Genomic DNA, 26,319 nt, shown 5'->3' on the forward strand with positions numbered 1-26,319 from the left:
TAAGAAAAGCAGAAGCTGTGATTTTTATTTTATAATGCCAAAATAAAACAGGATTATCGCACAGTTAAAAAGCAAATCTTAACTAAAATGCTGAAAAGCAGTGTCTCAGCTGTCAGGTTGGCAAATAACATGAAAGTGATAATTAGTCCTCCACACATTCACAGTGTTGGCCGACTAGAGACTCTTCAGAACCAGCGGCACAGTGAGTATGTCTCATCCAGGGTCATGGAAATCAGCCTTGAGAATAATGACTTATTGGGGGCCGGTCGCGGTGGCTCAAGCTTGTAATCCCAGCACTTTGGGAGGCCGAGACGGGTGGATCACGAGGTCAGGAGATCGAGACCATCCTGGCTAACCCGGTGAAACCCTGTCTCTACTAAAAAATGCAAAAAAAAAAAAAAAAAAAAAAAACAATTAGCCGGGCAAGGTGGCGGGCGCCTGTAGTCCCAGCTACTCAGGAGGCTGAGGCAGGAGAATGGCATGAACCCAAGAGGCGGAGCTTGCAGTGAGCGGAGATCGCGCCACTGCACTCCAGCCTGGGCCACAGAGCGAGACTCCGTCTCAAAAAAAAAAGAAAAAGAAAAAGAGAATAATGACTTATTTAAATCAAAGTTCCAAAATGTGACATCTCAAATGCTCCTTGAATTCAGCAGACAAGTGAACATTTCAGGTATAGAAATTAACTCAGACTTATAATTTCAGGTTTCTCTTTAAATACTGGAACTATAACTATTTCAAAAAGCTATTCAGGTCTATTTCCAATAATCAGACTCTCTTTTATTGTAAAACTGAAAACTTTTTTGTTGTATTGTAAAACAAACATAAAAAGGCCGGGCATGGTGGCTCATGCCTGTAATCCTAGCACTCTGGGAGGCCAAGGCGGGTGGATCACCTGAGGTCAGGTGTTTGAGACCAGCCTGGCCAACATGGCGAAACCCCATCTCTACTAAAAATACAAAAATTAGCCAGGCATGGTGGCATGTGCCTGTAATCCCAGCTACTTGGTGGCTGAGGCAGGAGAATAGTTTGAACCCAGAAGGTGGAGATTGCAGTGGGCGGAGATTGGGCCCCTGCACTCCAGCCCGGGCGACAGAGCCAGACTCCATCTCAAAAACAAACCAACGAATAAAAAACAAACAAAAAAATAAAAATAGTCTTTCTAGATAAGGACTACCTTATACATGGCATATTATTTTATGGTAAAATAATACATTCCTGTGAATATATTATACAGTGATCATCATCACTAATTATATAGGAATATCTACGATGCTATTTATTATCATAATTTTCAAGATCAGGAGTCAAAAAATCCCAGTGAGCCCAAGTGATTTCGCCAGTGCCATCTCCTGAGTCTGTAACCATGGGAGGAAGGTTGTTTCCACAAAGCCAGTTACTGATTAGCCTTCAGAAAGCAAGCCTGCCCACAATACTCTTAGTAGGAGAATTGTTTCTACCCTCCCACAGCAGAAACTCGTATCTCAGGAAAATACAAGTCAATATTCATTCAAGTAATCATCTCATTAATGAAAATGAATTGCAAATGTTTTCTGCCCTTGGGTATGCATATTAAAAAATATTTAACATTTAACGAAATCAATACTGAGACAAGTACTTACTAAAATACAAAGTGTTTCCATTGAAAAAATACTGTAATTAAACTTGTTAAAAATATGGGTATATATTTTATTCTTTTACAAAGGAAATAGCATTATACCCATTGAAACAATTATCTTTCTTTTAAGTGTATCCAAAAAACGAAAAGATCATCACAAACCCTAATGTAACTCTAACTTTTCTAAAAATGAGAAATGTTTTAAAACTCCTTAAGTTGTCACAGACTCAGTGGTGGATCGTGTATTTATCAGTAGAGAATGTTCTTATGTGCTTCTGTGTTTATTTTGGGTAAAATTTAGTCAGTTGTCAAAAATAGGCCTGAAATAAGGAGATACATTTTCCTAGAAGAGATATAATCGTGATAGAATATAATCACTTACAAATATGAATAAACAAATTATAACACCTTTATGGAAAACTTAAATTTGCCATGGAACTTTTTAAATAGAGAAAGTTTCTCCTTTGCTAATTGAATATTTAAATAAATTTAATGTACTGAGTTTTTGGATCCAAGTGCTACTTGCAGTTTATGATGAAAGGCACCTATCCGTTCTTTCTGAACTGGCCAGTTCAAGATGCAGTGAGATTTAAACATTCCTCTTCGCAAACAGAGTGCATGGTTCAGTTTATAATCTGGAATCTCCTCAAGGAAAATCAATATAATGGAATCCAGATTTTGTTCAATAGCTTGTTGAACGGCATGATGTACCTTGAATCTAAGTAAAGAAAGGTATCGAAGAATTAATACACAGTTCTTAACAGCCAGAATCACTACTATTTAAAATAGTCTGTAACAGAGTTTAAGCTGTTACTGAAACTCAGGGGTTTTTTTTCTTAATTTTGTTTTTAAAATTCTTTGAGTTGAGTAATATTGGTAATATTTAAAAGTTTAATTGAAGCCGGGTGTGGTGGCTCACGCCTGGAATCCCAGCACTTTGGGAGGCAGGTGGGCAGATCACCTGAGGCCAGGAGTTCAAGACCAGCCTGGCCAACATGGTGAAACCCCATCTCTATTAAAAATACAAAAATTAGCCAGGCATGGGGGCACACACCTGTAATCCCAGCTACTCGAGAAGCTGAGGCAGGAGAATTACTTGAACCCGGGAGGTGGAGGATGCAGTGACCTGAGATCACACCACTGCACTCCAGCCTGGGCAACAGGGTGGGACTCCATCCAAAAAAAAAAAAAAAGTTTAATTGAAAAGCAAGTACACACTTAAAATTTCACAATGTTTACCTACCTTTTGCATAACGGGTCTTTTAATAGATGGTGTGTTATAATAAAAATAATTTTTCTGCTTCTTTTGATGCTGTTAACAATTGCTTCCAGTTCAAAAACACCTGCCTCAAAGTCCCTTTCTTCCAGACAAAATTTGAGAGATTGGTCTTCCTTTTCCATTGAAGAGAAATGTTCCCAGACCCAATCCTTATCTTTATGGGCGTGAATTATATATGCTGCATATTCAAACTGTTCTGTCTGTCTGTCTATTTCTTTGAAACCAAGAACTCGATGTACTGAAACATTCCAGTAAAAAGATATCCTCCAGCCCTCAAAGTGGATGAGAAGTACAACAAAGATAAAAATCAACAGGATACTGGTATTGATCATGAAAAAGAGTTCAAAGGGGGCACTGTCTTTGCAGGATGATGTATCAAAAAGTCTCACTGGGAACCCATGATAGTGGGGTGGAGTGTTGCAGAGGTAGTGGCTTGACAGCTCAGGGATGTTGGCGTGGGTCTTGTTAATCCAATTAACAAACCAGGCAATACTTTCACATGTGCAATCAAAGGGATTAAAGCGCATATCTAAGTTACTCAGGTTCCTGAAAGCTGGCCCGAAAACCTTCTTCTCAACTGATGTTATGAGATTCTTCTGAAGGTTCAATGACTTTAGAGACACCTGATTATCAAAGACAGACGCTGGAAGTGTGTTTAAATTATTCAATCCTAAATCAATGATCTTTAGTTCAGATAAATCCTTGAAGACCTCAACTGGGATCTCGTCAAAGCCATTAGACTCCAAGTTAAGGATGTGGAGGTGAGACAGACCCTTTAGGAAATAAACAGGACCACCAGGGTTTGCGTGTTTCCAGAGCCGTGCTAAGTTGTTATGCTGCAAATCCAGAATTTCTAGTTTCTCAAGACCTTCCAACATGTCATCATTTATGTTGGCTATGTTGTTGTTGCTTAGATCCAGAATGGTCAGGTTACCAAGAGGCTGGAATGGTGAAGGAGAGCAATCCACATTTTTAAGGGCCACCCTTCGGAGCATCAGTCGTTGAAGGCTTCGGACCAAGGCAAAGGAGTTCTTAGTCAGTTGCAGGTACTTGTTGTAGGAAAGATAGATTTCGAAAATATTTTCTAGACCACTCCATTCCTGGCCTGTGAGTTCTTGCCCAATTTCATTAAGGCCCAAGTCAAGTACTTCTAGGTGGCCCAACCAAGAGAAGGCACCACTCTCTATTTTTGAGATTTTATTCTTGGTTAGGTTGAGTATGTGTAAGGGAGAATGAGCAAGTGATACAAATGTTTCATTTGTCAAAGTTTGCAAACTTGTAAAGGAGTTGGATAGACTTAAGTATTTCAGGTTTATCAATCCTGTGAACATATTGCTTTTTATGCCTGAAATATCATTATCTTCCATGTTAAGGTGCTCCAAACATGTTAGCCACCGAAAAGAAAAATCATCAATCTTGGGGAGCGAAGCAAGGGAAATACTTTGTTTAGTAAAAGACCGTTTCAAATTCAGGTACCGCACATTGAAAAGCCCGTGCAAAGAGTGAGAGAGCAAATGCTGTATATTATTATACTCCAGGAAGAAATATTCTAGATGTGGAAGCCAAACAAAGGAATCGTTACCAATCACATTTAAGTTGTTGTGGGAAAGATCGAGCATAGTGAGGTTTGTCCACTTTAGTCCCAAGAAAGTTGTATTGCTGGTGGTGGACAGCTGGCTGTTACTCAGAGACAGATTCCGAATGCTTGTGTTTGCTAATTCCAAACATAGCTTCTCTGTGAGGCGGGGACCCAGCTGGACATTGTTCAGAAAGAGGCCCAATAATCTTCCAATTGCGTGAAAACACCCTGGAGAAAACTAAAGGTAGAAAAAAAGAGGTTAACAATCAAAAGCACAGACTCTGTAAGGTTGTTGAAAAGCTTAGATGCAGTTCTGTTTTTTTTGTTTTTGTTTTCGTTTTTTCTTGAGATGGAGTCTCACTCTGTCACCCAGGCTAGAGTGCAGTGGAGCCATCTTAGCTCACTGCAACCTCCGCCTCCCGAGTTCAAGCAATTCTCCTTCCTCAGCCTCCTGAGTTGCTGGCATTACAGGCGCCAGCCACCACGCCCAGCTAATTTTGTATTTTTAGTAGAGACGGGGTTTCACCCTGTTGGCCAGGCTGGTCTCGAACTCCTGACCTTGTGATCCACCCGCCTTGGCCTCCCAAAGTGCTGGGATTATAGGCATGAGCCACTGCGCCCGACTCAATGCAGTTCTTTACTCCATTTCTAGTCACCCTTCACCACATCCTGTGGGCAGAGCATTTCTCCCCCTTCCTCTAATGCACGAGTCCTTCCTTACAGCGCCCACCTCTTGCTCCAACCTCTGACTCCCCTGGCCACTGGCTAGCTTCTGCTCAGCATTCACAGCCTCAGCTTAAATGCCACCTTTTCAAGGAGCCTTCTCTGACCTTCCAGTCCAGGATCAATCTCCTGGTACTTTTTCTTTATCACCATGAGAACAATTGCAATGAATAAACTGCTCATGAAGTCACTCATGGACTGCCATGAAGTCACTCTTTTCTTTTCTTTTCTTTTTTTTTTTGAGACAGAGTTTTGCTCTGTCCCCCAGGCTGCAGTGCAGTGGTGCGATCTCAGCTCCCTGCAACCCCCGCCTCCTGGGTTCAAGCGATTCTCCTGCCTCAGCCTCCTGAGTAGCTAAGATTAGAGGCGACTGCCACCACGCCTGGCTAATTTTTTTGTATTCTTAGTAAAGACGGGATTTCACCATGCTGGCCAGGCTGGTCTTGAACTCCTGACCTCATGATCCACCCCCATCTCGACTTCCCAAAGTGCTGGGATTACAGGCGTGAGCCACTGCGCCCAGCCTGGCCGGGCTCTGATTTGTAATGTGTCACTTGGGGGACAGTAGGACTAATGGAAAAAAAGAGAAGTGTAGAAGAAAGGGTGCTTTATCATCAACAAATGAGTTAAAATGCAAAGCCGAAAATTATGAAATTAAGTATGATAAATCTACATGATAGCACTCTTTTACAGGCAGTAAAATTTAGCTTTGGAATGATTCTTAATTGTATGGGAGATGTTCATGATATCATATTAAATCTAAAGAGCAGGAGACATCATGATCTTTGGTGGGCAATATAGCATAACTGTTAGGAGCAGGGCCTCCAGTCCCAGCAAGCCAGAAACCCAGCTCCGTCCCAGGTGGATCCTGTGGGGCCTGAGATATGTCACGTTAACTTTCTTCATCTCAGTTTTCTTTTGTGAAAATGACAATTAAGAATAAGTTGATTAGGCCGGATGCGGTGGCTCACGCCTGTAATTCCAGCAGTTTGAGAGGCCAAGGCAGGCGGATCGCCTGAGGTCAGGAGTTCGAGACAGCCTGGCCAACACGGTGAAACCCCGTCTCTACTAAAAATACAAAAATTAGCCAGGCGTGGTGGTGGGCACCTGTAATCCCAGCTACTCGGGAGGCTGAGACAGGAGAATAGCTTGAACCTAGGAGTTGGAGGTTGCAGTGAGTCCAAATCGTGCCATTGCACTCCAGCCTGGGCAACAAAGAGTGAAACTCAGTCTCAAAAAATAAAAGAAAAGAAACTAAGAATAAGTTGATTAAAACTACTATATACATAATTTTTTTTTTTTTTTTTTTTTTTTGAGACGGAGTCTCGCTCTGTCGCCCAGGCTGGAGTGAGTGGCACGATCTCGGCTCACTGCAAGCTCCGCCTCCCGGGTTCCCGCCATTCTCCCGCCTCAGCCTCCCGAGTAGCTGGGACTACAGGCGCCGCCACCACGCCCAGCTAATTTCTTTGTATTTTTAGTAGAGACGGGGTTTCACCGTGTTAGCCAGGATGGTCTCGATCTCCTGACCTTGTGATCCGCCCGCCTCGGCCTCCCAAAGTGCTGGGATTACAGGCTTGAGCCACCGCGCCCGGCCCATAAAATATTTTTTAAAATTTATCACAGTACTTGACACACAGTTAAGTGCCTTAAGGATTTAAAAAACAGTATGAATTTCAGTACAGTAAGAATTTAAGCTGTTGTTTTTCCTTATAATTATTTGGAGAAAAGCCAGGGATAAATGTACCCAAATGCTAACCGTGGTTGTTTCTGACTATGGACATTTGAGTGATTTTTTTTAATCACCCCTTATTATTATTGTTTCTCATTTATTGATATATTTAATACCATTACTATAATAAATGTCTTTTTTTTTTTTTTTTTTTTTTTTTTTTTTTTTTTTTTGAGACGGAGTCTCGCTCTGTCGCCCAGGCTGGAGTGAGTGGCGCGATCTCGGCTCACTGCAAGCTCCGCCTCCCGGGTTCCCGCCATTCTCCTGCCTCAGCCTCCCGAGTAGCTGGGACTACAGGCGCCGCCACCACGCCCGGCTAATTTTTTTTTTGTATTTTTAGTAGAGACGGGGTTTCACCGTGGTCTCAATCTCCTGACCTTGTGATCCGCCCGCCTCGGCCTCCCAAAGTGCTGGGATTACAGGCGTGAGCCACCGCGCCCGGCCATAAATGTCTTAATCATAGAAAATGCTATTTAAAAAAATAAAATGAATAGCTTGCACAAAACATCTTAATATCTCAGGATAAATTTGTACGCCATTTATTTTTATGTCTGAAAATGAATAGAGTTGTAAGGAAGGATTTCCAGTAGTCTTGTAGCCTGGAACAAAATGAGTGTAAAATACAGACAACCTGTATATGAAAATGCGGAATCCTATTTAGGGAAAAGGAGTCAGTCGACAGGACCGAGAGAAAGCAAGAGAGCAGGTAAGTTATTTCTTTCTTCATGATCCAGGACACATAGCCCTCCTGTGCGAATAACTGGCAGTCTTCCCGTGCCCAGCTATGCCCAGGGCCCTGCGAGTTAGCCCACTGCAACCTGGGCGCTGTCCGTGCCGCACAGAACCCTCTTCAGCATAAACAACATCCTGTAAAATCCCCAGCAAGCCTTTGTTTCTTTGCAGTCAGCTTCGCTTGCTGAAATGCCCGTTGCCTTCTCGCAATGTAGTTTCCTACTTTCACTAATGAACATGCCTTTCTCCACCTACAACTGTCTCGGTAAATTCTTTTACCCCTGTGCCACCCGTCCAGATAGTTGTTGCTCCCCCGTGACAGCAAATGATTAGCCTGAAGATCATGATTCCAAAAAGAGACAGTCCTGTCAGTTATTTAAGCTGACTTCATTGTAGGAAGGTTTTTATAACAACATAGTGCTGCTTGTCATTTCCTGAGCCCTGCCTATGCCAGACACGGTCCTAAATTCTTTACCACACAGTCCTGTGAGGTAGAGTCATTATCACGCCCGTTTGAAAGCTGGGAGGCTGGAGAGGGAGAACTTGAATAACTTGCCTGATAACACGATGGTTAAAAGACAAAGCCCAGAGACCAGGCCAGCTAACCCAATTGTGAACCTGGGGCTCTTGACCATCGTACTCTTTTATTAATAATTCTTTCAGAGAGTTTGTGTGACAGAGAGCACTATTTCCACTTTGCAAGGGAGGACACAGACTCAGGGAGGTTAAGGATGTTCCCAAGGTCATGGCACGGGGGTTCCACCCGGTACTGCAGGACTGCAGAGTCCCATCTCCCGACCTCTCCTGGGGCTGCCTGAGCTCTCACGAGGGTGGCACCAATGCCCCCAAGCAGTAGGTGTGAAGGAATGCTGGAAGACGGGCAAAGGCTAGAGAACAACAGATTCCTGTGTCTGTGACACAGATAGGGACTACCCACCTTAAAGGCAGAATGCAAAATAATTTTAGCTTACTTCTTACCTCTTTAATTTGATTCGATGACAACTCTAACTTTTTTAAAGATGAATTGGCAAGGATACCAAGTTCTTCACTTTTTAGCGCTTGGATTTTATTGTTTGATAATAGAAGCTCTTGGAGATTTTCCAGCTGAACCTGAGTTCCTAATTTTGTAGATGACAAGCCATTATGAGACAGATCTAATGTGATTAAATTCTGAAGGGAAAAAACAATAAGCATATGTTAGAGTCTTGGTGTCAAAAACAGTTCTTTTAAATGTAAGTACGTCTTAAAAATATTTCAACAACAAAATCAACACCTCTGTATCATTCTGTAGAATACTAACAGTAAGCATAAGAAAAAATCTTTGTTCTGATTAATCTTTGTTATGTTATAATCTTTGTGATGGTTACCCTTGAAACCATTGTAGGAAGGATTTTATTTCTTACTTCAAGAATCATTTTATTTCTCTTACCAAAATAAGGATTTAAGCTTACTTATGATATAAGGAACCTTGCTAATTTATAAACTTATTTTTAATAACCATTTACTCATGATGCAAGGATTTTCACGTGGCTTATCAAACACGGTGTCATGCATTCACCTTGAAAATAAGTATCAGAAAAAAGAACAGAATGTTTTCTTAAAAAACATGAGTAGAATTTTGCCATCTATGAAATTTTAAATAGATTTTTATACTGAGAAAGATTCATAGTTATATAAATTTTGGATCATGACTAGTACAGAATATTAACTTTTGTTTGCTTGTCAGTACTGTGGGATGTTTTATTACCCTTTGCTACTTTTGAATATGTACGCTTCAAATTCAGGCAAAAGGTAAGGAAAAGCTGATGATACCAGTTAAGGCAAAATCTAATGTAATCTCTATTAACGAGAAGCAAGTTTTTTAATTTAAGTCTTTACAAAAATAACATTTTACAATGACTTCTCTAGCAAGATTTTGAGGCCTTTGTATTTGAAGATATTTCATCCACATTAGACTCTAAGAAGACTCAAGAGAAGATTTAAAATAGCCAGGGAGCAAATCACTTTATGTTTCACAGCATATTTACATTTGTAGACTATTCTTGGCATCTGAGGAAGAGCAATGCTCAATTTTTTGTAAGGCCATAAAATGAAGTAACTTGAAAATCACTTTGTTTAAAGAAAAACACTTAATAATTGCCTCAGATTTAGAAACAATAGCTTGCGTTTTGTTTGTTTATTTGTTGTTTTCTGGTGCGCTAAAGCATTGTAGGGTGAATATGGTTAACTATGATTTATTGTATATTTTTTAAAAGCTAGAAGAGGGTATTTTGAATGTTCACAACACAAATGAGAAACATTGGAGATGATGGATATGATAATCACCCTGATTTAATCATTACACATTGTATACACATATTGAAAGATCTGCATTCTAGATCTCATAAATATGTACAATTATTAAATGTCAACTAAAAAGAAAAGAAAAAAAACAAACTAAAATTCAAGCAAAGTGTTGAAAAGAAAAAGGTAGCCATCATTGAAAAAGTGACACCACTATTGAACAAGTCATTGAAATAGCCATTGAGGAGATTTCTTAAACCAGGAGTAGGTAATTTTTAGTTGAACAATTCACTTGATCATTGTATCAATTTGTTAATTTTATTTAAGTCAGACTTTGGACTCTAGACTTTTTTCATGACTTCACATACTAAATCAGCAGCACTGAAAGTTCAGTGTCCATGTTCTTATGGGATATTCTGATTCTTCTCTGTTCATTACTTCTACCTCTTGCATCTAAGTTCTGTTTCTAATGGGAAAAAGCGAGAGAGGCAAACATTGAAAATTAAGGATGAAACTGATTTAAGAGTACATTTTCTCTTTTGGAAGCATTTTCTATTATAATGGCAATATTTGTGGCAAATTGGATTAGATCAAATTTCTTCCTTTTTCTTACTTTGATGTTTAGATAGTAAGTCTAAGGATGGATAAGTGACTTTAAAACATTAGTAACAATAGACATTTTCATCTTACCTTCTGCTTTACAAAGGGATTATTTTTAATTTTCTGGATTGAGTTGGACATGAGATGGAGTTCCGTCAAATTCGTGCAGAAGGCAAAAGTTTTATCAGAAAGTTGAGATAGCTCATTGTGCTGGAGGTTCAAAACTTTTAACATGGGAAGTTTTTGGCACAATTCTGGCTCCAGTTTTGAGATGGAGTTAAATCCTACATCCAAGATAGTTAGTTGGCTATATCTTGTAAAATTGGCAGCTGGTAATCTTCTGAGTTGATTATGGGTAAGATTCAACACTGTTATGTTTGTGGGGAGATCATCGGGTACCTGAGTTAACTTCAGGTGGCTGCAGTCAGCAACTTCTTGGCTAACAGTGCATTTGTTGGTGGAGGATGCACACAGCATCCCAAAGGGCAAAAGTCCCCACCAAAAGTAGGTATAAGGCAAAGTCTGTCTCATGATTCTGCTGTATAGAAGAAACATTAAAATGTATGAGCAACATTAATAGCAGATGACTTTCAAATGCATTGGTATATTCCTTGTAAAATATACCGCCAAAATATGACTATGTATATTATGACTCATACTCTTATGCCCTACAAGTGCATATTATACAAGTAATACATAAAATAGAAACATTTCAAACAGTACAGAAAGGTAAAAAACAAAACATCCAAACTTCCTTCCCATCCTTCACCTTGATCCCAGTTGCAGCGGCAGTGTCTCTCTTTTGATAGGTTCTATCTGTAATTCTCATGATTACCTCCATAAACTTAATATTCTTGCCCTTCTATTTCTTCATTTACTGATTTCACTATAAAGATAAGGAATTTAATTGTATTTTTCCTTCATTCTCTTCACTTCTCTTTAGTTAATTTTGTTTGTTTGTTTTTGTTTTCGTTTTGTTTTGTTTTGTTTTTGAGACAGAGTCTCGCTCTGTCACCAGGCTGGAGTGCAATGGCGCGATCTCAGCTCACTGCAATCTCCACCTCCCGGGTTCAAGCGATTCTCCTGCCTCAGCCTCCCAAGTAGCTGGGATTACAGGCGCCCGCCACCACTCCCGGCTAATTTTTTGTATTTTTAATAGAGACGAGGTTTCACCATGTTGGCCAGGATGCTCTCCATCCCTTGACTTTGTGATCTGCCCACTTCAGCCTCCCAAAGTGCTGGGATTACAGGTGTGAGCCACCGTGCGCAGCCAGTTAATTTTTATTTTATTTAAAATAAATAAGTACATTTTTCTCCACATTTCTTCCATTCTTACATTTCCTAAAACTGTCAGCTATAACATTGCTTGACATTGTCAAGATGTGAAATGTTAGCATGTTATCCTGAAACTCTGATTACATATGAGGTCCTTGGCCTACATCAATCCAGAAAATCTAAAGTCAGTAAATATCATTTACAATTTTAAAAATTATTTGTGTTTATTTATTTATTTTTAGAGACAAGGTCTCACTCTGTTGCCCAGGCTAGAGTACAGTGGTGCTATCACGGCTCACTGCAGCCTCCAACTCCCGGGCTCAAGGGCTCCTCCCACCACAGCCTCCCAAGTAGCTGGGACTACAGGCATGTACCACCACACCCAGCTAATTTTTTTATTATTTTTTAAAATTTTACAGAGAGATAGGGTCTCGCTGTGTTGCCCAGGCTGGTCTCAAACTTTTGACATCAAGTGATCCTCCAGCCTTGGCTTCATAAAATGCCAGGATTACAGGCATGAGCCAAAGTGCCCAGCCTCAATTTTACAATCGTATAAATTTTACAATCATATAAATAAATATTCACTGCAGATCATAATGTAACTGAAAAATTCTTATCACCTACTAATGTAGCTGTCATAGTATCATAGTGCAATGCATTCCTCACATGTATATAGTGATGCTGGTGTAAACAAACCTACTATACTACTAGTTATATAAAATATAGCACACACAATTATGTACAGTGCATAATAGTTGATGATAATAAATGAATATGTTACTGATTTATGTATTTACTATACTTTTTGTCATAATTTTAGAATGTCCTTCTACTTATTTTTTTTTTTTTTAAGTTAAGTGTAAAACAGCCTCAGACAGGTCCTTCAGGAGGGATTCCAGAAGAAGGCACTGTTCTCATAGGAGATGACAGGTCCATGCATGTTGTGGCCCCTGAAGACCTTCCAGTGGGACACGACGTGGTGGAAGGCAGTGACATTGAAGATCCTGACTCTGAGCGGGCCTAGGCTAATGTGTGTGTTTCTGTCTTTGTTTTTAACAAAAACGTTTAAAAAGTTAAAAAAAAAAAGAAGAAAATTAAAAGTAGAAAAAAGCTTATAAAATAAGAATATAAAGAAAGAAAATACTTTTGTATAGGTGTACAATGTGTTTGTTTTAAACCAAGCATTATTACAAGAGTCAAAAAGTTTTGAAAAATTAAAACATTTATAAAGTAAAACAGTTATAGTAAGTTAATTATTATTGAAGAAAGTATGGTTTTTTTTTTGGTTTTTTTTTTGTTTTTTTTTTTTTTTGAGACGGAGTCTCACTCTGTCGCCCAGGCTGGAGTGCAGTGGCCGGATCTCAGCTCACTGCAAGCTCCGCCTCCTGGGTTCACGCCATTCTCCTGCCTCAGCCTCCCGAGTAGCTGGGACTACAGGCGCCCGCCACCTCGCCCGGCTAGTTTTTTGTATTTTTTAGTAGAGACGGGGTTTCACCGTGTTAGCCAGGATAGTCTCGATCTCCTGACCTCGTGATCCACCCGTCTCGGCCTCCCAAAGTGCTGGGATTACAAGCTTGAGCCACCGCGCCCGGCCAGAAAGTATGATTTTTAAATAGGTTTAGTATAACCTAAGTGTATAGTGCTCATAAAGTCTGAGTGGCGCACAGCCATGTCCTAGGCCTTCACATGCACTCACCACCCACTCACAGACTCACCCAGAGCCGCGTCCAGTCCTGCAAGCTCCATTTGTGCTAAGTGCCCCTATGGAAGTGCCATTCGTAATCTTTCCTACCACATTTTCACTTACCTTTTCTATGTTTAGATACACAAGTACTTCCCATTGTGTTACAACTGCCTCCAGTATTCAGTGCAGTCACAGGCTGGCTGTCTGATTTTGCAGCCTGGGCGCCACAGGCTGTACTGTCTAGTTTTGTGTAAGCACTCCCTTTGATGTTCCCACAATGCATTTCTCAGAATGTAGCCCCATAATTAAGCAACAGGTGACTGTGTTCTATTTCTTTGGGGTAAATTACTAGGATTGGAATGGATGGGCCATTTGGTGAGGCCGTTTGATTTTATGAGAAACTGCCAGATCTTTTGGGAAAGTATCGCACCACCGACTTCCCTGACAACATTTGGTGCCTATTTTTATTTATTTTTAGTCATTCTGGTGAGTATGTAGTGATAGCTAATTATGCTTTTAATTTGCATTTCCCTGCAGACTAATGATATTTAACAATTTTCATGTGCTTATTGTTCATTTATCTTCCCTTATATATTCAAATATTTTGCTCATCTATTCGATTGTTTCCTTTTTATTATTCTGTTGTAGGAATTTTTTACATATCTCAGTATCAGTCCTTTGTCAGATTCCTATTTTGTAAATATTTATTCCCAGTGTGTGGGTTGCCTATTTATTTTGTTACTAATGTCTTCTTAATTATGATGAAGTCTAGCTTATCATTTTCTCTTTTATTTTTATTGTTTCTGTGTCTTCTCTAAGAAACTTCTCCTACTTAGATACTCTCCTCTAAAAAGCTTTATGGTGTTAGCTTTTATGTTAAGGTCTGTGATCTTTCCTAAATTAATTATTGTGTATGCATGAAGTAGGAGTCACGGTATTTTGTGTGTATACCCAGTCAGTTAGACCTTTTTCTTTCGAGATGGAGTCTCGCTCTGTCGCCCAGGCTGGAGTGCAGTGGCGCCATCTTGGCTCACTGCAACCTCCACCTCCCAGGTTCAGGTGATTCTCCTGCCTCAACCTCCAGAGTAGCTGGAACTACAGGCACCCGCCACCATGCCCAGCTAATTTTTGTATTTTTAGTAGAGACGGGGTTTCACCATGTTGGCCAGGCTGGTCTTGAACTCCCGACCTCAGGTTATCCACCCGCCTTGGCCTCCCAAAGTGCTGGAATTATAGATGTGAGTCACCGTGCCTGGCCAAGTCAGGCCATTTTTTAAAGAGACTTTCTTTCCCCCACTGGACTGTTGTGTGCCTTCCTTAGAAACCGAATAAATGTTTTAAGTGAGGGTCTATTTCTGGGCTGTCTCCTCTCTTCCACTGAAATATTTGTCAGTTCTTAGGCCAATACCACATTGTTCGGATTACTTTAGCTTTATAACAAGTCTTGAAGTTCAAAGTGCAAACCATCCCATCTTGCTCTTCTTCTAGATTGCTTTTTCTGTGCCATGGTTGATGGAAATTATCCAATGTTGTGTATTCTTTATTATTAATTATTGCTTCTCACTAGAATGTGAAGCTATAATAGTAGAGAACATAGTTCTTATTCCATATGGTGTTGTCTGTGCCTAGAACAATGCCTGCCACTTTGTTGGCTCTGAAGAAATAAATATATGTTGAATACATAGCTGATATGGTTTGGCCCTGTGTCTCCACCCAAATCACATGTCGAATTGTAATCCCCAGTGTTGGAGGTGGGGGCTGGTAGGAGGTGACTGGCTCATGGGGCGGAGTTCTCACAGTTGGTTTAGCACCACCCTCTCGGTACTGTTTTCCTGATAATGAGTGAATTCTTATGAGATTCAGTCATTTAAAAGTGTGTGGTGGCCAGGTGCAGTGGCTCGTGCCTGTAACCCCTGCACTTTGGGAGGCCAAGGCAGGCAGATCACCTGAGATCAGGAGTTCGAGACCAACCTGGCCAACATGGTGTAACCCTGTCTCTACTAAAATACAAAAATTAGCTGGGCATGGTGGCGGGCGCCTGTAATCCCAGCTACTGGGAAGGCTGAGGCAGGAGAATCGCTTGAACTACGGAGGCAGAGGTTGCAGTGAGCCGAGATCCCACCACATGGCACTCCGGCCTGGGCAACAGAGCGAAACTCCGCTCCCGCTCCCCCCAAAATAATAAATAAATAAATAAATAAATAAATAAATAAATAAATAAATAAAGTGTGTGATGCCTTCTCCTTCTCTCTACTTCCTGCTCTGGCCACGTGAAGGTTCCAGCTCCAGCTTTGCCTTCTGTGATGGGTAAAAGCTCCCTGAGGCTTCCCCAGAAGCAGAAGCTGCCATGCTGCCCGTACAGCTTACAGAACCATCAGCCAGTTAAACCTCTTTGTAACTGACCGGTCTCAGGTGTTTCTGTAGAGCAGTGTGAGAATGCACTCATATGGTAGTTTTCCACGGGCATTTAATCAGCTCAGGAAAGCCACTCTTATCTCCACACATTGTCACACTTTATTTTGGTGGGATGTGTACCCAATGTGATACTCTCTGGTGTGACCAACAACCTAATTTCAGGTATTTTAAAAAATCAAATACACCCACAAAGTATGGAGATGAAGTAATGGTAATGATATCTAAACAGATATTCCACAAGATCTAAAAGTCATGACACAAAAATTACTCCAGATAAGTTTCAGATAATAAAATTGTCTTAGGTGACTAATCCTAGGAAAACAGAACTAATGTGAGTATTTAGAATTATTCTAATATACTTAAAAATAGTGATTTTACTAGTATTCTAATTTAGTTCTCAGAAACAGAAAAAAAAAAAAACTGGCTTCTATAAACTAGTATTCCCATCTCATGGCTTTTACAATTCTGGCACTAATCATTGTAGAGCTGTGCACATTCTTTATATCCACAGGCCATGAGGAATGCCACAGCCAGGCCAGCAAGGATGCACGTTGCTGACTTGCCCGGGTGCATGAAGAATGCAGGGCTGGCAATGATGCCTCTTGAACGCCAGGGACCAGTTCCCCACCTGCCTCCTCTCTCACAGTCTCCCAAACCTCTCTTCCAGTTCCTTCAGAACTTCCTACCTCTACTTACCAACTCACAGGTAAAGTCCCTACGATACATTCTCCTTGCTTAGGCGAGAGGTACCCCTCTGGTAGGGCTCCGGCTAGAGGTCAGAATTGCTGAGAAGGACTAATCCATTACAAAGCATATCCCTGAATGACTGAAGGACTTTCCCCATCTGAAGACATTTCATCAGTGGGCAAAGCTCGCCTAATGCTAGGCGGGAGGAGTGAAAGAGGAACAGACGTGGAGAGAATCTTATGAAATTTCAGAATTGCAACCATGCACACAAAAATCCTAAAGCCTTCATTTCCAAAGAAAAGAGATCTTGATTAATAAAAAACTTCTCACCAGTAACGTGAACTGTTGCGGGAAGTCAGGGACCCCGAACAGAGGGATCAGCTGAAGCCGCGGCAGAAGAACATAAATTGTAAAGATTTCATGGACATTTATTAGTTCCCCAAATTAATACTTTTATAGTTTCTTACACCTGTCTTTACTGTAATCTCTGAACATAAATTGTGAAGATTTCATGGACATTTATCACTTCCCCAATCAATACCCTTGTGTTTTCCTATGCCTGTCTTTACCTTAATCTCTTAATCTCATCATCTTCTTTGTAAACTGAGGAGGATGAATGTCGCCTCAGGACCCTGTGATTGTATCAGCTGCACAAATTGTTTGCAGAGCACGTGTGTTTGAACAATATGAAATCTGCGCATCTTAAAAATAAAAGAACAGGATAGCAGCGATGTTCAGGGAACAAGAGAGGTAACTTTGAACTGGCAGCTGGATGGAACAGAGCTATATTTCTCCTCTTTCATAAGCAAATAGGAGAAATATCGCTGAATTCTTTTGCTCAGCAAGGAACATCCCTGAGAAAGAGAATGCGCCCTGAGGGTAGGCCTATGAAGGGCCCTCTCAAAGCGGGCTTTTATGGTCTTTTATGGTTGAAGCCGAAGGGATTAAATAAGCCCTGGTCTCCTGTAGCGCTCCCAGGCTGATTAGGATGAGGAAATTCCTCCCTAATAAATTGTGGTCAGACAGGTTATCTGCTCTCAAACCCTGTTTCCTGATAAGATGTTATCGATGACAAAGCATGCCCGAAACTTCATTAGCAATTTTAATTTCGCCTCATCCTGTGGTCCTGTGATCTCGCCCTGCCTCCATTTGCTTTATGATATTTTATTACCTTGTGAAGTATGTGATCTCTGTGACCCACACCCTATTCATGCACTCCCTCCCCTTTTGAAAATCGCTAATAAAAACTTGCTGGTTTTACTGCTGGGGAATATCACGGATCCTGCTGACATGTGATGTCTCCCCTGGACACCCAGCTTTAAATTTCTCTCTCTTGTGCTCTTTCCCTTTATTTCTCAACCCAGCCCAGACACTTAGGAAACAGAAAAGAATCCACGTTAAATATTGGGAGCGGGTTCTCCCCATATCTGGCGCTAACGTGGTCTTTCTTTTTTCCTAAGTGCATGTGGGAACCTGACTCCTTTTGGCAGGTACAGTGAAACGACATCGGCTTGGTTCACAGATACGTGTGTTCGACTCTCTGATGAATGGTGAATAGTCTGTGTATAATCCTGGTTAACTATGGGACACACGGAGTATAAAAATTATACCTATCTCTTCTATATTAAACTCTGGTTAAAACAAGGAATGATTTGGGTGCCCATGGAAAATATGGTCTCTCTATTCAGGGCGGTGGAAAAATACTGTCCTTGGTTTCCTAAAAAAGGAACCGTATATATAAAAGTATTGGATCTTTTTACAGCATTCCAAGACTTTGTCTCAACAGGGAATTGTGCTCCTGTCACTGCTTGGGATGATTGGGCCTTGGTGAGTGCCATCCTAATACCTCCTCAACTTTTCTCTCACATGGCCTTCGTTATCTGATCAGCCTCTCCATTCAGCTACTCCTCTTCCACCTAACGATGCTGAAAATTCAAGGTCTAACTCTGGTGACTTTGGCTTAACGTTACCCCTTGATGATCTTACTTCTTTTCACGAAGAGCAAGTACTTGCAGCTCCCGTGGCCGTGGCCGTGACTCACTCAGCCCAGGACCATAGATACGCTAATTCGTCCCTCTTCAAACCTTTGCAGCATTTGTCTCTAGGTGTCACCTAATGGCTCCGGGACCAAACTACAATTTACCTGTAATTCCTCAGGCCTTCTCCTGTCCACTTCAGCCCCTCACCCTCCTGTCGTTTCAGTTCCTCAACTGGTCACGTTGCCATCCCCTCAGCCTGCTTCTTTGTATGGTTCTTCGCACATGGACGCCAGCAATCACCGGTATACTTCTGCTTCTTCTACTCCTTCAATTCCCCTTTCTCACACTCTCATTCTGGTCTGCGTCGATATGCGCCGCTCAATTTTACTTTAAAAAAAAAAATTTAAGGATGCGTGTACTCAGTACGGTCCTACTTCTCCTTAGGTTAAAATGGTATTGCAAACTTTTTGTACAGAGGTCGCTTTGCTTCCTTTAGACTGGGACATTTTGACAAAAGCTGTTCTGACCCCATCTCAGCATTTACAATTTCGTACTTGGTGGTCAGAGGAGGCCTGTCTGCAGGCTCAGCTATATTAACTAATGGCATTCTAGTTACTCAGGCTCAGCTCACAGGCTCCGATCGTTTCTCTGATACTTATGCCCAATCAGGCTTTGAAAAACTGTAGAGTTTAACTCAATTGGTTTCTGAACAGTTACAGCTTAAAAATGTGGAACCCTCTCTTTCCCCCTGGAATTCTCCTGTGTTTCCACTAAAAAAGAAATCAGGCATGTGGCAGATGGTAACCGACTTAAGGGCCATTAACGCTGTAATGAAACCTATGGGGTCCGTCCAGCCCGGCATGCCTGCCCCTGCTTCAATACCTAAACATTGGCCTCTTATAGTCACTGATCTTAAAGATTGGTTTTTTCATATTGCTTTACATGAATCGGATTGTGAAAAAATTGCTTTTACTGTATCATCTATCAATAATAAGGAGCCTGCAGCTCGTTATCAATGGGAAGTACTTCCTCAAGGAATCCTGAATAGCCCGACAATCTGCCAGCTTTATGTTGGACGGGTGCTGTCACCGGTTCGAGCCCAATTTCCCCAGGCCTATATTCTTCATTATATTGATGATATTTTAATTGGTGCCCCCACTGATAAAGAATTAATTGACTGTTATCAAATTTTGAGCCTCCGTGTTACTGAGGCTGGATTACACACCGCCCAGGATAAAATTCAACAGACCACTCCTGTTCAATATTTAGAAATGATGGTCGAATAAACAATGCATCCAACCTCAAAAAAATTCAAATTAGGAGAAATTCCTTAAAAACTTTAAATGACTTCCAAAAACTTTTGGGTAACATTAATTATTTAAGACCTACTTTAGGCATTCCAACCTATGCACTGTTGAACTTGTTTTCTACTCTGCGGGGAAAGTCCCATCTCCACAGTCCCAGGACTTTGACCCCTGAGGCTTCACTAGAACTGGAATCCGCAGAGGAAAGAATCCAGACCGCCCAGTTATCTAGAGGACAGCCGTTTCAGCTTCTGGTTTTCGCTTCATTACACTCCCCTACTGGACTAACAGTTCGAAATAATGATTTAGTGGAGTGGTGTTTTCTTCCTCATTCTGTGTCAAAAACTTTGTCTGTCTATCTGGACCAAACTGCCGTAATAATTGGCCAGGCTTGGTGTACAATACTTCAAATTTCTGTATTTGATCCGAATTTAATTGTAGTTCCTTTAAATCGGCTCAAAGTTCAGGCTGCCTTTCAACATTCAGCACTGTGGCAAATTCACTTGGCTGATTTTATTGGTGTTATTAACAATCATTATCCAAAAAACGAACTGTTTGATTTTATAAAAATGACATCTTGGTTGGTCCTTCGACAACCAAAGATCAGCCCATTCCTGAGGCTGTTGCAGTGTTCACCGATGGCTCCAGCAATGGTAATGCTAGCTATGTAGGTCCTACAGACAAGCTTATTCCTACTTCTTATATTTCTGCTCAAAAGGCAGAGTTAATTGCTGTGATTACTGCCTTACAGGATTTCCCCAAATCTTTAAATATTGTCTTTAATTCTACTTAACATGGGAAAGAGGATGTGCTTGGGTTTCACCAGATCATCAAACAAAACCCACAGAGAAAAGACGTCTGTGTCAGAGATTGCCCTCAGACGTGGTGAGATCTGTGCCAACTTCTTAGAAGCTGTCATGCCAAATCACAATGGGTCTAATTCAATCCTCTCTGATGGCAATGGAGACTCATCTAACTAATCCCACTTCTAATTACCTTTCTTTTTCTTCTTACAAACCTAAAAATCTCTCCATTTCTATTAGCCTAAAAATAACATCCCTCTGTTTTCTCTTCCTCCTTCAGCACTCAATCTCGCTTATAATGGGTTTTATTTAATGATTCTCCTCTTTATACTTTCTGTCTCTCCAGTTTCCTCTCACACTGATTTACCTGCTACACATAATCATTCTTATTGGGCTTATGTGCCTTTTCCTCCACTTACTCGACCTCTCACCTGGATGGACGCTCCTGTGGAAATCTGCACTAACGACAGTGTGTGGATGCCTGGAGCTACAGATGACCGTTGGCCTGCTCAACCAGGAGAAGAAGGCACTGCTTTTAATGTTACCAGGGGTTACAAATAACCACCTCTGTGCCTCGGACACGCACCTGGTTGTATTCATCTAGAATCTCAAGTGTGGGCTGCTTATCTTCCGGAGAGATCAGTTACAGAGGAACCGGGACATTTGGTCTCTGGCCGCTCCCTTTCTCCTTTAAAACAAATGAAAGCGGGAGTAATGGGAGATGCTCCATACTTTCAATACAAACCTGCAGGAAAACCATGCCCTAAAAATTTTGAGGGCCCATCTAAAACTTTAATTTGGGAAGACTGTGTTAACTCACATGCAGTAATATTAAAAAATGACTCATATGGTTTAGTAATAGACTGGGCACCAAAGGGCTGTTTAAAAAACCATTGCTCCTCTGGTGGAAGGGAATGCCTGGAGGCTACTTATTTTATTTCTTATTGGGAGAATGAGAATCATCCTTCTACTTTGCATAGGAGGTTCAGCTCATTCTTTCCCGTAAAATGGGAAGATAAAGGCATTATCCTCCCCGCCGCGCCAAGGCCTCGTATGATACTCCCCATTCTGAGCCCAGAACACCCAGAACTTTGGAAATTGGCTATTGCTATGTCTGGACTGTGAGTATGGGAAGGGGAAACTATTCTGTCTGTTGTACCCACTACTGCCCCCATCTCTCAGTATCAACGTAGATCCAGACATTCTGCTTTACTTACCTCCAGCCTGACTATTCCCATACAGACTTGTGTTAAGCCTCCTTACATGCTGTTAGTGGGAAATATAAAAATTTGGACAAACAATCAAACTGTCCAATGCATTAATTGTCATTTGTACACTTGTATTAACTCCCGTTTTGACTCCAGGAAAAGTGTAACGTTGGTTCGAGCTCGAGAAGGAATCTGGATTCCGGTAACTTTGCCCAGACCTTGGGAATCCTCTCCCTCGATGCATTTAATTAATGAAGTGTTACAGCAAATTCTAAAAAGATCTAAGAGATTTGTTTTCACTATAATCACTGTGATCATTACAGTCACTGCACTGGCCACCACTGCCGGAATGGCGTTACATCAATCTATTCAAACAGCTTAATTTGTTAATAATTAGCAAGCCAATTCCACCCAAATGTGGAATTCTCAACAAGGCGTTGATCAAAAATTGGCTAATCAAATTAATGATTTAAGACCGTCTGTTATTTGGCTTGGAGATCGGGTAGTGAGTCTCGAACATCACTTGCAAATGCAGTGCGACTGGAATACTTCTGATTTCTGTATCACCCCATATTCCTATAATGAGACTGATCATTCATGGGAAATGGTCCAGGGACACCTTCTGGGAAGGGAAGATAATTTATCATTGGACATAACTAAATTAAAGAAACAAATTTTTGAAGCCTCTCAAGCTCACTTATCCATTGTGCCGGGAGCTGAGGCCTTAGATCAGGTGGTGAAAAATCTTTACGGATTGAACCCCATGACTTGGATCAAGTCTACTGGGGGCTCTACTGTGGTGAAGTTTGGAATTATGTTTCTCTGTTTAATCGGCTTGTTTTCAGTGTGCCGGGCCAGTCAAAGAATCCTGCGTCAAAATCGAGAGAACGAACAAGCCTTCATCACCAAGGCACATTTATGTAAAAAGAAAGGGAGAGATGTTGTGGGAAGTCAGGGACCCCAAACGGAGGGACCGGCTGAAGCCACAGCGGAAGAACATAAATTGTGAAGATTTCATGGACATTTATTAGTTCCCCAAATTAATACTTTTATAATTTCCTATACCTGTCTTTACTGTAATCTCTGAACATAAATTGTGAAGATTTCATGGACACTTATCACTTCCCCAGTCAATACCCTTGTGTTTTCCTATGCCTGTCTTTACTTTAATCTCTTAATCGCATCATCTTTTTCATAAGCTGAGGAGGATGAATGTCGCCTCAGGACCCTGTGATTGTATCAACTGCACAAATTGTTTGTAGAACACATGTGTTTGAACAATATGAAATCTGGGCATCTTAAAAAAAAAATAGAACAGGATAACAGCGATGTTCAGGGAACAAGAGAGGTAACTTTGAACTGGCCGCAGGTGAGCTGGGCGGAACAGAGCTATATTTCTCCTCTTTCATAAGCAAATAGGAGAAATATCGCTGAATTCTTTTTCTCAGCAAGGAACATCCCTGAGAAAGAGAATGCACTCTGAAGGTAGGCCTATAGACGGCCCCTTTGGAAGCGTGTGCTGTCTTTTGTGGTCGAAGCCGAAGGGATGAAACAAGCCCCAGTCTCCTGTAGCACTCCCAGGCTGATTAGGATGAGGAAAATTCCCGCCTAATAAATTGTGGTCAGACAGGTTATCTGCTCTCAAACCCTGTTTCCTGATAAGATGTTATCGATGACAATGTGTGCCCGAATTTTCATTAGCAATTTTAATTTTGCCCCATCCTGTGGTCCTGTGATCTCGCCCTGCCTCCATTTGCTTTGTGATATTTTATTACCTTGTGAAGCATGTGATCTCTGTGACCCACACCCTATTCATGCACTCCCTCCCCTTTTGAAAATCGCTAATAAAAGCTTGCTGGTTTTACGGCTTAGGGAGCATCACGGATCCTGCCGACATGGGATGTCTCCCCTGGACACCCAGCTTTAAATTTCTCTCTCTTGTGCTCTTTCCCTTTATTTCTCAACCCAGCCGAGACACTTGGGAAATAGAAAAGAACCCAGGTTAAACATCAGGAGCAGGTTCTCCCAATAATGAACCACTGGAAAACAATAGAGATAAGCTTTCCAAACATTTAGAGAAAATTATTTTGAATTTAAAATTTCATATCCAGGCAAGGGGTATAGTGGCTCATCCCTGAAATCCCAGCACTTCAGAAGGGGTAGGCGGAAGGATACTTGAGACCAGGAGTTCAAGACTAGCCTGGGCAACATAGTGAGACCCCATATCTACACACACACACACACACACACACAAAATTAGAAATTAGCCAAGTGTGGTGGCACAAGCCTGTAGTTCCAGCTACTTCGGAAGCTGAGGCAGGAGGATCGCTTGAGCCCCGGAGGTTAAGGCTGCAATGAATCATGATCACACCACTGCACTCCAGCCTGGGCAACAGAGCAAGATCCTCTCTCTAAAAAACAAGAAAATTACCTTTGGCCAGGCCAAAAAAATTACCTGTGGCTCATGCCTGGAATCCCATCACTTTAGGAAGCTGAGGCTGGAGGATCCCTTGAGCCCAGGAGTTTGGGACCAGCCTGGGCAACATAGGGAAACCTCATTTCCACCAAAAAGTTTTTAAAAATTAGCTGGGCATAGTGGTTCACACCTGTGGTCCCAGCTACTCGGGACACTGAGGTGTGAGAATTGCTTGAGCCAGGGAGGTCAAGGCTGCAGTGAGCCACAATCATGCCACTGTACTTTAGCCTGGGCAACACAGCGAGACCGTGTCTCTAAATCAATAAATGAAATGAAATGAAATAAAATAAAAAAAAATTTCACATCCACCTGAATAACTAAAGAAAAAGGTACGAGTATTTTGAGATATGCAAAAATGCAGTAAGTTCATAGCCATATGATCTGTATGAAAACGTTATTCCAGGACATGCTTCGGTAAAACAAGCAAAAATGCAGTTAAAGGATGAAATGAGAGTGAAGAAAAAGTTGCTGTTGAATGAGATCTAACAGAAATAAAGAAAATGAAGAAGCAATGAAAAAGAGTCTCACTTGGCCTTAGAATTGTGGAAATATTTTGTAAGGGCACATGGAATTCACATTCTTCGTCCAAGTGAGAGACAATGTTGCCTAATGGTTAGGACATGGGGTCTGGAGCCAGACTACCTGGAGTTAACCACTATTCATAGTTTGATTTGTAAACTTTGCAACCTTTGTATTAGGTTAATACATAGGCACGCCCCTGTGCAGACACATACCAGCACATAATCATGGGTAAACCTGGGAGCCAACTTGCTGAAGCCAACTCCATTTTCGCCCAAGTGCCCACAATTGCCAATGCCAGTTTCTGATCTTCCTGCACACCTGAACATCTTTCCACTTCCCCGCTTCTTCCATTATCCTTCGTGAGGTGAAAGAAAGCCATTTACTTACTCCTAGGCACACCTGAATGTTCTCTCCTATGCAAGACACTGTCACACAATGCCAGCTGCTGTCTCCCCTCCTGCCAATAAAACTAACAAAAGGGGACATGCTCTTTTAACATCTTGGAGTTTTGTTTCTTTAAGGTAAAGTCTGATTTGTTAAAAAGGTGTTGCAATATGATTTCCATAGCTTCCCTAATGTGTTTTTTCCAGGTACAGAATGCTACAGAGGAAAAAAATTAAATACTGCATAAATATATGATCAAATTAACCAGATACTGGTGCTTTTACTTGTATTCTGAGTTATACCCTTCTCCCAAGCCCATGTCATCTCCCGGTTCTTCCACTTTCCTTCCTGAATGATTCTGACTGGATTTCAAGCACCAGATCCAAGAAAGACCAAAGAAGGTTAAAACCATACACATTCTACTAACGAATTCTACTCAGCAAGAGAGACCCTGCCCAGTAAGAACGTGAAATGAACACCTTCACTTACTTGGATGACTGCTGGCCATTCCTTTTTTCTTTAGTCCAAATCCAGACATTTCATCAGGGAAATGTGTGGCAAATAGGCGGCACTCTCGAAAGTGAAAGTAAAGCTTGAAAAAAATGCTTTTATGTTTGGTGCATTCCAGGAAGGGCAAAGGGAGAAAACAAAAACAATCTCCGACACCTCAGAGAGGTGTTTCAAACTGCTTCGAGAAACATCTTGTTTTTATTTTATTTTAACTTTTTTAAAGCTGAGATCCTTGGATTTCATTAAAAGGGTCACAGATTTAGCAACAGCTGAAGTCGAAAGTGGGGACCTCACCATTTGATGTGGATGGGTCTGGACCTCTACAAGTTAATGAATAACAGTGAATCCCTCGATTTTCTGCTAGACTCATGCAAAGCTGTCAGAATTGGGTAGTGTATGGTCACAGGGACAGAAAAAAAAATTCCTAATCAAAGCTAAAGTACTTTCACTTCTTCTGTCTGGCTTTTATCTCTTTGCAACGCTGTAAAATAACACTGCAGAAGTTAACCTCTTGTCCCAGGAAGAAACTGAG

At 41.2% G+C, this 26,319-nt stretch overlaps 1 protein-coding gene across 1 annotated transcript; it reads right to left on the reverse strand.

Annotated features, from left to right (window-relative positions):
- On the reverse strand, nt 1-26,069 carry LOC139362261 (toll like receptor 3). The gene is made up of 5 exons (XM_071092719.1): nt 25,767-26,069; nt 10,631-11,078; nt 8,636-8,827; nt 2,859-4,711; nt 1-2,333 (listed from the first exon to the last, which is right to left on the reverse strand). Exons 2-5 carry the CDS (start codon nt 11,069-11,071, stop codon nt 2,105-2,107), a joined length of 2,715 nt encoding a protein of 904 aa, XP_070948820.1. The 5' UTR covers nt 11,072-11,078; nt 25,767-26,069; the 3' UTR covers nt 1-2,104.
- Nucleotides 26,070-26,319: the final 250 nt, after the last annotated feature.

This window comes from Macaca nemestrina, chromosome 3, assembly GCF_043159975.1.
Source record: "Macaca nemestrina isolate mMacNem1 chromosome 3, mMacNem.hap1, whole genome shotgun sequence".
Taxonomy (NCBI): Eukaryota; Metazoa; Chordata; class Mammalia; order Primates; family Cercopithecidae; genus Macaca; species Macaca nemestrina.